The sequence below is a fragment of the Sorghum bicolor genome, chromosome 2 (assembly GCF_000003195.3).
Source record: "Sorghum bicolor cultivar BTx623 chromosome 2, Sorghum_bicolor_NCBIv3, whole genome shotgun sequence".
In the NCBI taxonomy this organism is placed as follows: Eukaryota; Viridiplantae; Streptophyta; class Magnoliopsida; order Poales; family Poaceae; genus Sorghum; species Sorghum bicolor.
This window is the reverse complement of record NC_012871.2, coordinates 6,464,411-6,478,654: the sequence shown is the minus strand read 5'-3', so window position 1 is coordinate 6,478,654 and position 14,244 is coordinate 6,464,411. Positions and strand designations below refer to the sequence as shown.

The 14,244-nt window shown below is 47.1% G+C and overlaps 1 protein-coding gene and 1 pseudogene across 1 annotated transcript; both read left to right on the top strand.

Annotated features, from left to right (window-relative positions):
- LOC8075068 lies at positions 434–3,129 on the top strand (annotated as a pseudogene).
- On the top strand, positions 8,184–11,735 carry LOC8075066 (subtilisin-like protease SBT4.3). The gene is made up of 9 exons (XM_021453339.1): positions 8,184–8,209; positions 8,285–8,376; positions 8,654–8,894; positions 9,072–9,564; positions 9,693–9,754; positions 9,988–10,209; positions 10,288–10,396; positions 10,495–10,708; positions 10,807–11,735. Exons 1-9 carry the CDS (start codon positions 8,184–8,186, stop codon positions 11,403–11,405), a joined length of 2,058 nt encoding a protein of 685 aa, XP_021309014.1. The 3' UTR covers positions 11,406–11,735.

Here is a 14,244-nt window from a genome sequence, read left to right as displayed (position 1 = left end):
CAGTCACTGAATAGATGTTGACTAGTTTCTTGAACTGATAATTGACATAGAACACATTGATAGGATTCCAACTGCAATTTTTTCCTCGATGTTTCTTGAACTGATAATTGACATAGAATACTTTATGAAAATGATATCTCAAATTAGAATACCGAATTCATGCATATATGTTTCCATTTTTTTTGAAGAATTTATTATAGGATTTTTTTTCCCAACAGCATGCCAGTGGACTTCCGTGCGTACATTCATCTCAGCGTTTCTTCAGCGGCTTTTCTTTCCAACAGTAGAGCATGCCTGCGACTTGGGTGACTTCCATGCATTCATCTCAGACATACGTCGTTGAACAGAGACTTGGCATTTCTAGCTGAAGGTTGCCCTATAAATAGAGACGAAGAGGAAGCAGCGCTCCATTGAGTTTTGCAGCAAGCAGTAATACCAAGCACTTATAAAGTAGCTTCAATCTAAAACAAAACGTAGCTAGCTAGCTTGTTACTGATCGATCGAGTATCGTTGCATTGGTGCTATGGCTGCGAGCATCACTATCCCCGCTGCACCTCTGCATCCTGCCAACGGCGGCGCCTATGCCGGCGGCGGCCCTTTCGAACCCAGCGTGTGGGGTGACTTCTTTATCAACTACACCCCTCCATCACAGGCATGCACATACCTGTATATATGAACTCTTTTTAATCAAGGGACCTTTTTTTTTCTTTCTGCTATATAGCTAATAGCTAGAATCAATGTGTAATTCGGATAAATACATTAGTTAATTCTTTTGTCTACTACTAATATATATTTGCAGAGGTCGGAGGAGTGGATGAGAGAGAGGGCTGATCATCTCAAGGGACAAGTGGCCCTGAAGTTGGAGGCCATCAAGAAGATGGGCACGGGCGATATGCTGATGCTGGTGGACACGCTGGAGCGCCTCGGAATCAACCACCATTTTCGCAAGGATATTGACTTGGCATTAAGCCATGTCCACAGGGAGGAGCCGGCCGACATTGTCAGCTCCCACGATCTGCATATCGTCGCACTCCACTTCCGTCTACTCAGGCAACATGGCCTATGGGTTTCCACAGGTACGTACATACTATACTCTATACATGCATAATGCATGCAGTTGACAAAAATATATAATTCACTCACACAAAACAGCTAATAATATAATGTCTCATGATGAACATTATTGTTTCGTGCTGCATGCAGACGTGTTTGATAAGTTCAGAGATGAGACGACAGGCAAATTTAGCCAAAGTCTGAGCAACGATGTGAGGGGCCTGTTGAGTCTATACAACGCGGCTCACATGGCAACTCCTTTTGAAGAAATTCTCGACCAAGCCATAGTCTTTACAAGGCAGCACCTCGAAGCTGCCCAAGGCAAGCTTAGGCCTCCAATGTCAGAGCAGGTCACACGCGCCCTCGATATTCCTCTCCCACGCTTCATGCCGCGGCTAGAGGCTGTGTACTACATCTCCGAGTACCAACAGGAGGAGGGGCATGACCCGGAGATCCTGGAGCTTGCGAGGCTGGACTATGCCCTCCTCAATTCTCTGCATCTGAAGGAGCTCAGGGACCTCACCTTGTACGTGTGTCTGTCTCGCTGTGCCGGCCTCCTAGATTAATCCATTATTATAACTTAACTTATATTATACCTGCAACAAGAGTACGTTATTAATTATCTTATGAAGGTGGTGGAGGGATCTGTACAAGGAGGTGAATCTGCCCTACACTCGAGACCGCATCGTGGAGATGTACTTCTGGGCCTTTGGAGTGTCCCACGCAGAGGAGCACTCCCGCGCGCGAATGATTCATACCAAGATAGTTGCCCTGACTAGTCTGATGGATGACACCTACGACGTCCACGCTAGCTTTGAAGAATGCAAGAAAGTGAATGAAGCTATGCAAAGGTAGCTAGCTGCTAGCTAGGTTAATTCATTAATTTATACACCACATTTGTACCGGATTGTAAGTACATATGGACCATCGTCACTGTTTTGTGCAGATGGGATGCAAGTGCGGTTTCACTCCTTCCAGAATACCTGCACGCGCTATATATCGAACACTCAGCCAATTCAAGGAATTTGAGGATAGTTTGGCGCCGCACGAGAAGCACGGCGTGCATTATACCATAAAAGCGGTAAATATAGTGGATCATACCATATGTTTCGTTTCGCATCATATTTTTCAGCAGAGACAGTGTTGCTACTTGCTACTAGCTAGCTATATATATTTGTGCCCTTGACCTCGATCGATGAATTAATCCAACGTTAATTAACTTGTATGTATATACATTCTGCAACGCATGCAGTACAAATTGCTATCCACGTTCTACCTTCAAGAGGCTACATGGTGCCACGGAAACCACGTGCCAAGCTTCAGAGAGCAGCTACATCTGTCGGGCATGTCGGCAGGTCTCCCGATGTTCTCAGTTGCGGCGTGGATGGGCTCAGGCCGCGTCGCAACCAAAGAGGCATTCGAGTGGGGAGTCGGCATCCCTGAGATGCTCCGAGCCTGCGGAGAGGTCGGCCGTCTCCTCAACGATATTGCTTCCTACAAGGTATATAATTTTTGAGGCATTCATTAGCTAGCTAGTTTCTTGCTGGAGGAATATGTAAGATATAAGAAATATATGTGGATACGTATATAGAAATCATTTCATACATACGCACATTTATGTAAGCAGAAGGGGAAGAACAAGAAGGATGTGGCTAGCACGGTGGAGTGCTACATGAAAGAACATGGATGCACAGGGGAGGAAGCGATGGCAGAATGTGCTGCCATGTCAGAGCATGCTTGGAGGAAGATCAACAGGGGGTGTATGGAGATAAAACCCATCCTACTACCAGCGGCTCACCTGGCGGCAGTCAACCTGTCAAGGACGTCGGAGGTCTTCTACTTAGGCGGCTTGGACGCCTACACCTTTGGAGCCAACCTCAAGGATATCGTTACCTCAATCTTCCTCAGGGGTCCTGCTTAAGTTCAGTTTGGCCATGCCATATGCTATTAGGATACTCATGGCTTCAGTATGGTATTACTAATAATAATGAATAGTCATGGCCTCTTGTAAGAGCACATAGGATCTTCAAGACATGCTCCACATAGATGTTATTGCGGATATGATTTTATTACTTCCAGGCATTTGTATTTTTATGTAACTTTCAATAATGTGGTATTTTTATGTGCAAGCAACGTTTTTAAGCAAAAAGAAGAACTGATTTCAATAATGTGGTATTTTTACGATATGGGTCTCCCGAGTCGCTGGACTGGTGGTCCCACATTCCCTAGCATTGTCACCCCTCTCCTAGTGTCTGACGCTGCTGCCATCGCCTGCACCCACCGCCACCTCCCCTACCCTAGCAACCCCTCCCCCCCCCCCCCCCGCGTAGCCGACCAACCCTGAGAAAGTCCTTGACAACTTGTATCCGAAGACCAGATCAATCATTTGGTCACCATCACCATATATTCTAGTTAGGATGAAGAAGAAGATTAACATCTTCTCCGTCAACATGAGTAGTCGCTTCAATGGGATCGACGCGAACTTCACCAAGCTCAATGCAACATCCTCCTCGCCAACATTGAGCACGAATGCTCCCTTAAGGCACGTGAGGCCACAACCAAGGAGCTTGAGGAGGAGACCAAGCGCGTCATGGAGGACACCGGCCACACGTTCCTCAACAGGAAGGAAGAGGTTCCCACCACCACCACCATGCCTCTCAATCTTGTGGACGCCATGGCAAACAAGTTGTTCACCATAGCTTCCCCACCTATGGAGCCAATGAGGAGAATCACTAACATCATTGCTACAACTCCATGATCCTCATCACAGATCATCATCGATAGTGACAACGACGACGATGACAGCACCAACATTGAACCCCGCATGATGATGCTAACCACCGCCCCAAAGTCAAGGGTGTAAGCAAGACATACCATGCTCATGGTGGCATCCATCCTCATCAAGGGCATTTAGATCCTCATCGACATCAGCACCACCCAGAACGTCATTGACTCTAGCACCACACGTACCATCACCCTCATCGAGTGCCACATGAATCACCAATACATGCTCGTTGGTAGTGGTATAGAGCTAGCTTGCCGAGGAGCCTACATCAGCATCCCACTTTACATTATTGGTGAGACGTTCTAGATTGATGCCTTCCTCCTATCCATCCGCAATGACATTGACATCATCTTGTGGATCCATGGCTGACAGACATCACCATTGCCCTCTAGAATTTCACATCCCTAGAGATGCGATAACGGTGGGACAATCAGATGGTCCCCTTCACCTGCATCGTCCCTGACCACCAAGCACCACCACAGCGCCTCACCCTAGCAAATGTTAGCAACAACACTAGCACTAGCAACATGGCCAAGAAGCGGCACTAGCGTCACCCACACGGGCAATTGCAGCAACGCTAGCTACATGGGCGGCACCATGGGTGGCACCACCAGCACCAGCCGCATGGGTGGCAACACCAGCACCAACTACTGAGTCGGTCGCATGGGCAGTAGCACTAGAGGTAGCTAAATGGGTAGTGGCACTACCCTGCATCTCCCTTCTCTAACTCCGGTGACGATGACACCCGGACTAGCCACACAACGACCATGGTCCCCTCCACCACCATCGCTGGCATACTGCCTCCTAAGCAGGGAAACACAGCCTCCACAACTGAACTGCCTCCTCAACATCAACACAAAGGTACCATTCTTCGATGCACCTCGTCAAGCAACCTTGCGTGAAACAAAACTACACGACATCGCCACCACCATCATCAACAAGATGGCGGCCCGCGTATGGTCGCTGGAAGGTAGCTACATCTTCTTTGACAAGCACCTCTACATATATACCAGTGGCTTCACCTCTAATGCGAGCCCTCATCGACACATTAATCAGTGTCGCGTCCACAACCTTGACTGCCTAGCGGTGGGGTTCCATACCCTCCCAATGTCAACAACTCAAACTGATAACTTGTCCTCTAGAATACTGCTCACTTGCCAATGGGCAAGGGGCAATCCACTCAAGGCAATTGGCATCTTCTTATACAACATGGGGTGCCAAAGCTTGAGTCTCAGCAATGTTGCCATCGAGATCAACACCAACATCAACAACCGCCACCAACTGAACTTGCCATATGACCTCAGTGGCATTGACTTCATGTTTGGTGAGATGCTCTACCTAACAACCACACCGGCAATTCATGAGCCCTCTACCATCTGCCGCAAGATACCTAGATTCATCATCCCCAACATGATCAACAAGGTATGGGGCTTTGAGCAACCTTTGATTCACCCTCTGGCACTACTTCTATGCCACACTTCTTGTAGACATTTTTTATGGCGGCGGTGTAAACATGGGGCTTCCATCCATTTTGACAATTATCACCCTTGTTATAACATTCTACAAAAGTCTCTAGAAGCATATATCTTCTACATACCGAAATTTCATATACCATAACCCTAGCAGCCTTTTGGCCCTTTTTCCAAGAGCTACTAAGAGCATCCCCAACCGTTTGATAAATAGGCTTTGCATTCATGTATTTATAAGAGCATCTCCAACGGTTTGGCATTCTAGTTTGCCATTTGTATTATTTGCCAAAAAAGTAAAAACCACTCCTCCAATGGTTTTGCAAATGGATTTGCATTTTAGTAAACTTGGCATTTGAGAGGCTCCCCTTGGCATATTTGTGAGTTGGGTTGTGGCTTGGCAAACGCCTCCACGCGGTATTCCTGCATCCATCCCACGCGCGAGCATATCTCTTTGTCGCGGTTTCCTTCGTCGCTGGGAGTCCTCGCGCCAAGTTTCCACGCCGGCAAATCTCGTGGTGTGTTGCTGCTGTCTGTCTGCCTACTGCTTGCCGAAATGTGATGGGAGAAGATGGGACAGATGGGACAGAGAACAGAGAAATCTGGTGCATCAATGATATGCATCACGAAAGACGGCACAACCGGCGGCGACATACACATACCTACGAGCGGCGGCGCCTCCATACACGCGAAGGAGAATAGGCGCGAACCAACTCATGCGCGCGACAGAAAGAAGCGCAAAAGGATTTGGTCGGATCCACTTTAGCTAATTGCCAAGTCAAAAATGCCAAACCCTTGGAGATGACTATATTTTTTCCTTTACATTTGTATTTGGGAGTTGGCAAACAACAACAAATGTCAAACCAAAATTGCGAAACCATTAGAGATGCTCTAAAAAAGTTTAAAAAACACTTATTGAACAGTTTGGCAATTGGGCTTTGCAATTTTGTTAACTTGGCAAATAGAAGGGGAAGGACTTGCATATATGCCAAACCCCTTTGCGCTTGACATCGTGTCCCTTGCGCGAAATCCGTCGCCCCCGCGTGTGGTTGTGCGACTACTCCCTCCTCCCGCCACCGCTATTTCTTTTTTACCAAGTGATTAATGTCAAACCATTGAAGATTGCCTCTTTTTATCTTTGCCATATTTATTTGAGACTTTTTTTAGATAATGGATATAAAATCCGGCCTCTACATCCGAGGATGAACACAGCCTAAAATTACAGAGTTTTAAAATGAGATAAACAAAGAGAGCCATAGTCCTATACATGGACCGGGACGCTAGTTTAAACAATATAAATGTTTCCATCCTTTATTGGATATCTCTAAAGCAAATACTTCTAATTTCTTGCTTATCTTCGAGAGCACGTCCTTGGCTGTCTCATCATGCTGCAGCTGAGCCTAAAAGCATAACCAGTACGCTCCCCTGAAAATTACCTGCATAATAGAGTTAGTTTTCACTTTATTAAAAACATAATCATTGCGGCATCTCCAGATAGCCCAAAGCAAAGCAGCCACCCCCACCCAGATCAAATCTCTAATCTTTTTATTTTGATTAGATAGCCAAGTACCAAACATGTGGCTGATTGATCAAGGTTGGGTCAAACTAGTAGCAAAGAAGATAAGCCTCCAAATCATTTTGGTAAAGGGACAGTCTAGGAATAGATGCTGAATAGTTTCATTCCCATTACAGCAAATACACTTCTGAATCCCTTTCCAATTTTTTCTAGCAAGGTTGTCTTTGGTTAGGACGACACCCCTTTGCAGAAACCAAAGAAAAATTTTAATTTTTAGAGGTACCTTTATCTTTCAGATCTTGGCAAACTCAGACTTGGCAACTCCCTCATTTGCTAAACGAACTATGCAAAACGGTTGGAGATGCTCTAATAAACGGGATATTATTACGCGTCAGCACACGCTGAATATTATTACGGCACCAGCAGGAGCCCGAGATATTTCGTGGAAAGCAAGTATGGCGTGCTTCCGGACAAGGGCGCCCAGCTGGACGCTTAGCCGAGGCTACGGAGCAAGCAATGCGCGCTGCAAGCTGATGCACGCCTGCTCTCGTCCTATCGTTGAGTTACACAAAGCATATATATTTGCTCACACGTACGAGTGTTGGTTCCTGGAGCAGCGCTGCTAGGGTACGATGCCTCGTCCCAGAACACCGATGCTTCTGCTCTTCGTCATCACTGTCATCGCCGCGAGCTTGAGCGCCTCTGAATCCATCGGCAATGGAAGCCAGCAGGTCAGATGGAAAATCAGCATGCATGCATGATTTTGCCGCCAGTTGCTAGCTAGCATGCGTGCTTGTAGCATGTTGGTTGTCTTGTGCCTTTTGTTTTTTAGGATCTGAAAAGATCTATATGCAATTTTGTCACATCTGTTTGGTCGTGATAAGCAGGTGTACATCGTGTACCTGGGGCATCTACCAGCAAGCACGGATGCGTCTGAATCGGAAGGTTTCACTGCTATAGAATTTGCTCATCACGACATGTTGAATCAGGTCCTCGACGACGGCAGGTCGAAAAAACTCTCCTTTTTAGCAATCCAGACCTCTGCTTTTAGGCCTTGTTTAGTTCCAAAATTTTTAGCAAAATGAGCACTGTAGCAATTTCGTTTGTATTTGACAAATATTGTTCAATCATGGACTAACTAGGCTCAAAAGATTCGTCTCGTCAATTCCGACTAAACTGTGCAATTAGTTTTTATTTTTATCTATATTTAATACTCCATGCATACGTCTAAAAATTCGATGTGACGGAGAATCTGAAAAATTTTGCAAAATTTTTGGGGAACTAAACAAGGCCTTATTTGGTCAGGCTATTAATTAGTTGTCAAAGGAACGGATACAAGTGTCCCAACGGATTGGAATAATCGATGCTCCCAAGAGCCAATGTTGACTAGCTACCTACCCGAAAGAAAACACAAAAAAAATGATTGTCTTTATACAGGAGCCAATGTATTTTTGTCTTTTGCAGCTCTGCTTCAGATAGGATTCTCCGTAGTTACAAGAGAAGCTTAAATGGCTTCGCCGCCAAGCTTAGCAAAGAAGAGGCAGATAAACTGTCTGGTTTGTGACAATTAACATGTTCTTCTTTTCAATCATTTTTATTTTGTTATTATGCATATAAGGTTTGAGATATATGTCACAAGGACGACGTAGAGACATCAATGCAAGATCAAGGGATAGCTGGATGAATCCAAACACAACACAACACACACATGCGTGTGCACAGATATCAACTTTTAATTGATATATATATATATATATATATATCACGGTATGACCAAGCATGAATCTATCTCCAGCTTATACGTGCTATTTTCCTTTAATTTGTTACCATTAGGCATGAATGGCGTTGTCTCAGTCTTTCCAAGTAGAACCCTCGATCTTTTAACCACAAGATCCTGGGACTTCCTGGGCTTCCCTCAATCACCTTTTGAAGAGCTACTACCACTGGAAGGAGATGTCATTGTCGGTATGCTCGACACCGGTATATGGCCTGACTCACCATCCTTCTCCGACGAAGGCTTTGGCCCACCGCCGAGCAGGTGGAAGGGTACATGCCACAACTTCACATGCAACAAGTATGTAAACACCTCTTCTTTTTACTGTCTAGCACCTAGTTCAGATTAGTTATTTTAGATATTCTTTATTCGTTAGTAATTTTCCTCATTGTAACGAAAATTTATCAATAGAACGGTTCAGTTAAAGCAAAGGAGAACACAGACTCACTGTTCGATTCTGGCATGACATGCATGCAGTAAAATCATCGGAGCACGCGCCTACGACGGACGATCCAGCAACTCTAGCCTGTCGCCACTAGACGATGACGGCCACGGCAGCCACACGGCGTCCACCGCGGCCGGGCGTGCGGTGGCCAACACCAGCTTGTACGGCTTGGCCGCCGGCACAGCTCGCGGCGCCGTGCCCGGCGCCAGGCTCGCCGTCTACAAGGTTTGCTGCGGCGAGGCCGAGATCCTCGCCGGGTTCGACGACGCCATCGCCGACGGCGTCGACGTGATCTCCATCTCCATCGGCAGCCCCTTTGCATTTGACTACGTCAGAGACGTGATAGCCATCGGTGCCTTCCACGCCATGAAGCGTGGGGTGCTCACGTCGGCATCGGCCGGGAACTCGGGGCTGGAAGGCTTCACCGTCTGCAACGTCGCGCCGTGGATGCTGTCTGTGGCGGCGAGCAGCATCGATCGCAAGTTCGTCGACAAGATTGTTCTTGGGAACGGCAAGACCATAGTGGTAAGCGCTGAAATCAACATGCTCATGGGAGCTCCGATCCCTGTAATAATAATGCTACTACCTTTTTTTTTCTTCACTGAAATGAATATGTACTGTATTATGCATTACATTGTGTTCTTCTTTTGCAGGGAGCCTCCATTAACACCTTCCCAACCCTATCAGATGCCAGACTTGCGTTCCCCGCCAACGGGTAATAGAAGAGATGATGACAATGCATGAGTTAGTGACTAGTATAATTCAGTGCACATGCATGGCAACCATATATAAGCATTTGGAAAACTGGAATTTTGCAGAATTTCATATCAATCAGTTCGATGGCCGGCCAAAACTCTAACACGCCAAAAATTATATATATTCTGAATTGGACTAGCCACTACCAAGTACTAGTATGTACGTGTTTATGGTTTCTTGTTACATGTGTAGGTCCTGTGATCCTGATAACCTCGCCGGAGGTTCATACACAGGCAAAATCGTCCTCTGCCAGGAGGCCAGTGAAAACGACGGCTCAGGTCCTCTCTTGGCCGGTGCAGCAGGCGTCGTCATAGTCAGCGAAGCACCCGATGTGGCCTTCACTCTGCCTCTCCCCGGTCTGACTGTAACTCAGGATCAGTTCGACCAAATCATGGTGTATGTCAACAGCACAAGGTGACTGAAATTCGCTGACCACATAATACTTTCCTGTAATCGTGTTCGATTGTCTGATATTCCTGTAATGTTCTGCAGTAATCCTGTGGGTACCATACACACCACCGAGACAATCAGTTCACAAGCTCCGGTAGCCGCTTCGTTCTCTTCTCCAGGCCCCAACGTGGTCACCCCTGATATCTTGAAGGTGTGTGCCTGCCTGATGCTAATCGTCATTGCAACGTTCATCGCACAGTTAAAAATGTCATGCGGAAATTAATTTGTACAACGTTCAAACTAATGCAGCCTGATCTGTCTGCACCGGGGATTGACATCATAGCCTCATGGTCGCTGCTGTCATCGCCTACGGGCATCGCCAACGACACCAGGAAGGTTCAGTACAACATCATCTCCGGCACATCCATGGCGTGCCCACACGCGAGCGGTGCCGCCGCCTACGTCAAGTCATTCCACCGTGACTGGTCGCCGGCGATGATCATGTCTGCTCTCATCACCACCGGTATGTTCCATTATATCCCATGGCATCAAAGATCGATCCATTCCGAGTTCTTTGTCAATACATCGCAACGCATGGTGCTCGTCGTCATGCATATGCAGCCACTCCGATGGACACACCGGCCAACGCCAACACCAGCGTGCTCAAGTACGGCGCCGGGCAGCTCAACCCGGCAATGGCGCACGACCCAGGGCTCGTGTACGACGCATCGGAGAGCGACTACGTGGCTATGCTGTGCGCGCAGGGGTACAACGCCACGCAGCTCGCGCTCATCACCGGCTCCAACACCACGACCTGCAGCAACAGCTCGTCGTCCAGCTCTCCCCGGGACCTCAACTACCCGACCATGGCGGCCCGTGTGGAGCCGGGGAAGAACTTCACCGTGGTTTTCCCGCGGACCGTCACCAATGTCGGGTCCGCAAGCGCCGTTTACGACCTCTGGTTCGAGTCTCCTGTTGATCAGGCGGACAATGTCCTCACTGCTGAAGTTTCACCGAGCGAGCTAGAGTTCAGTGAGCTGAACCAGAAGGTCTCATTCACCGTGACCGTGTCCGGCATGGCGCCGGAGGAGGGCCAGGTCTACTCTTTCACCGTCGTGTGGTACAACAAGGAACATAAGGTGAGGAGCCCTGTGGTGGTGTACACAAGGAGTCAACGACGGACTCCCAGGGCTGGCATCAAACGGGGGTTTAGACAGTGAGGGGATGCCATGCAACGCTTTGTTGGTGTAATGCTGTCGACGCTGATGCTGAAGACTGATTCAGAGATGGCGAGGTACGGTGGAGCAGGGCGGCCAGAAACTTCAGTTTGAAGTTGAGAAGCTAGAGCGGGAACGGCAGTTCGCGGTGACCGCGCCCACTACATGTCGCTTTACTGAATGTGTGTTTTACAACATCTTGTGTATCTTTGTTTTAGCGGTTATCTTAGCTAAATGTGCGTGTGTTAAGCTGCTGGTATAAGTAGCCGAGACCTCTGTGTGTTGTGTTATTGCTTGAACCGCTGGTTAAGCGCCCTGTACTGAACACCACGATGTGAGTAAAATAGCTCTGTCCTCTGACAGTTGCTGTTCGTGTTCTTCAGTGCATTCTTGCGTTCAGCGTTTCATTGTTAGGATTAGCCACCATACAGCGTGTGATTGCGTTTCCTGGCACTTTCAATGCTTCTGTTTTGTGCAATAATGATTCAAGAATTAAACTTCCATATTTTGGCCGCGGTTAATAAATAAATGAACTTGTGGAAACCGTGGATAACAGTGAATGAGTCACGCCAGAACGATATCCCTCAGATTTTAACAAAGGTAACGAGATCATCATTTTTGGAGCCAGAAATCTTGATGTCAAATTGAAGGGTCAAAATACAGCATGAGTGGCTTGGCATTAGTTGAAGTACAGGGATTTCACAAGCTGATCTATTTTTTGCTGGCCAAAACAAGGAAGTTTTATCCTGACACCGTTGCACAATTCTCAAAAGCCCTAGATGGCAGTGTCAGATCGAAGATCAATACAATTAGACGATCTAGCCTAGTCGATAGATCACATCAAGAACATTCAATAAAATATAGACTTTGATGTTCCATGGTGGAGTAGGGACGTGTATACGAGGTTGATGTCGTCGTTCGGAGTTGGGGTAGCGCCGACCTTTAGGACGCAAACGACACTAGCCAAACACCTTGGCCGGTGTCGGAGTTGGGGAAGAAGGGCGGCGGCATTCGGGTCGATCCAGTGCCCTCTTTAGATCGGAGTGAGAAGTGTCGGAGAACTGTTTCTCTGTTAAGCCGTAACCTAAAGAGAAGCCGTAACCTAAAGAGAAGTCAGGTCTCTCTTTCGGGTCTCTCTTTTTATATTGCGTTGTTTGACTCGTGACCACAACCATTGATTGGTTTGGGCGCTACCGACCATCGCGCGTACGTGGGATGCCCTCACGAGCGTCCGACTAACTCGGTCAGAGAAAACGGTCTTTAACCTAGTACCCCTTTGTATATAACGGCTCGAGCTAGAGATCACTTATCCGTTAGTTTCCAACAGGCAGCTCCTTCACCGTCTAAGCCCCATTTTGCTGGGAGGATGGGAGTCGTCCGATGTTGCGTAGACCCACCACCGGGCTCCTCACCTCATGCTCGTCGTTGTACCAGACGACGGCGCCTAAATGGACCCTACCCTCCTCCTCCATCGCCCCGCCGGACACCCCCACGGTGAACAAAATCTTTTGGGGCCCTGCACGCTGAACTCTAGTCTGCTCGGCGACACATCAACGGTGAGGTCATTGATCTCCTCAAACATAGTTATTGGGACCGGACCGGACCGGCGGTTCGACAGTTAAAAGACCGAACCAGAGTGCTAACCGGTCCGGTTCACTTAAAAGATCGTTTGTGTAATTGAATCGGTAAAACCGGTGGAACCGGCCGTTTTTTTTTGGAACCGGTGAACCGGCCGGTTCTGTGTGAACCGCCCCCGTTTGATGCTGCTCATTCAGTTCTGCTGTGCACCTGTGCAGCATGGACACGTGGTCCTATCCAAGCTGATGGAGCGCCTGTACGCTGCACTTGCCATTGGTGGGCCACATGGCTGCTGCTCCCTTTTGGATTTTGAATGTTCCATGCATGGGGTGGTGCTGCTGATTGCTTGATGGATGGCTTTTAAATTTCGAAATTTCATAACTTTTTTAAATAAGCTCCAAATTAGAAAAATAATATATCTATTTTGATTATCTCAACAAGCTCTTCGCAATGACGTTCTCTATTTAGTATTCTTGATTGTTTTCCAACGGTGAATATTTAAAATAATATTCTAGCCATTTTTGCACAAATTTATAACTACTCCGTATATTAATTATACATATTTCTACATATCTGGTAAAACAAAGCACAGCACCGATATATTGAAGTACATGTGTAGATTAGTGGGAAGCAAGTTATATAATTGTGCTTTATCATCTTATTTAGCTATTTATATATGTGATCAAATGTATGTTGCTAATTATTTATTATATATTTTCTTAAAAAATATTTATTATATGTCATTATATTACATCAGTTCAAAGTATTTATGAACGGTTCAATTCATCTGGTCCAAAACAATCGAACCAGCGGTTCAACCGGTTCTTAACGGTTGGACCAATGAACCATTGAACTGATGGTCTCACCGGTTCGATGTCCGATCCGGTCCTAATAACTATGCCTCAAACACGACCATCACGTCATATATACACGGCGGCCGCAGCCCCGACCTAGGTGGCAGTGCGCGGGAAGACCACGGAGAAGTTATTATTCCCCGCCGGCGCCGTACTTGAGCGCGGTCGTGTTGGAGTTTCCCGGCGGTGTGTTCATCGGAGTGGCTGCATGCATCATTGGGGATTATATATATCGTCCAGGACCTGGTTCAGCAGGTCGTGATGAGTAAACTCTACAGCAGAGGAACCTTCAGGCTCTGACGACGCATCCGTGCTAGGTAGGTGCCCCAGGTACACGATGTAGACCTGCTTGCTTATATGATCACCATCAATTAAATACTTAATCCATTCCAAATTGTAAGTTGTTTGAC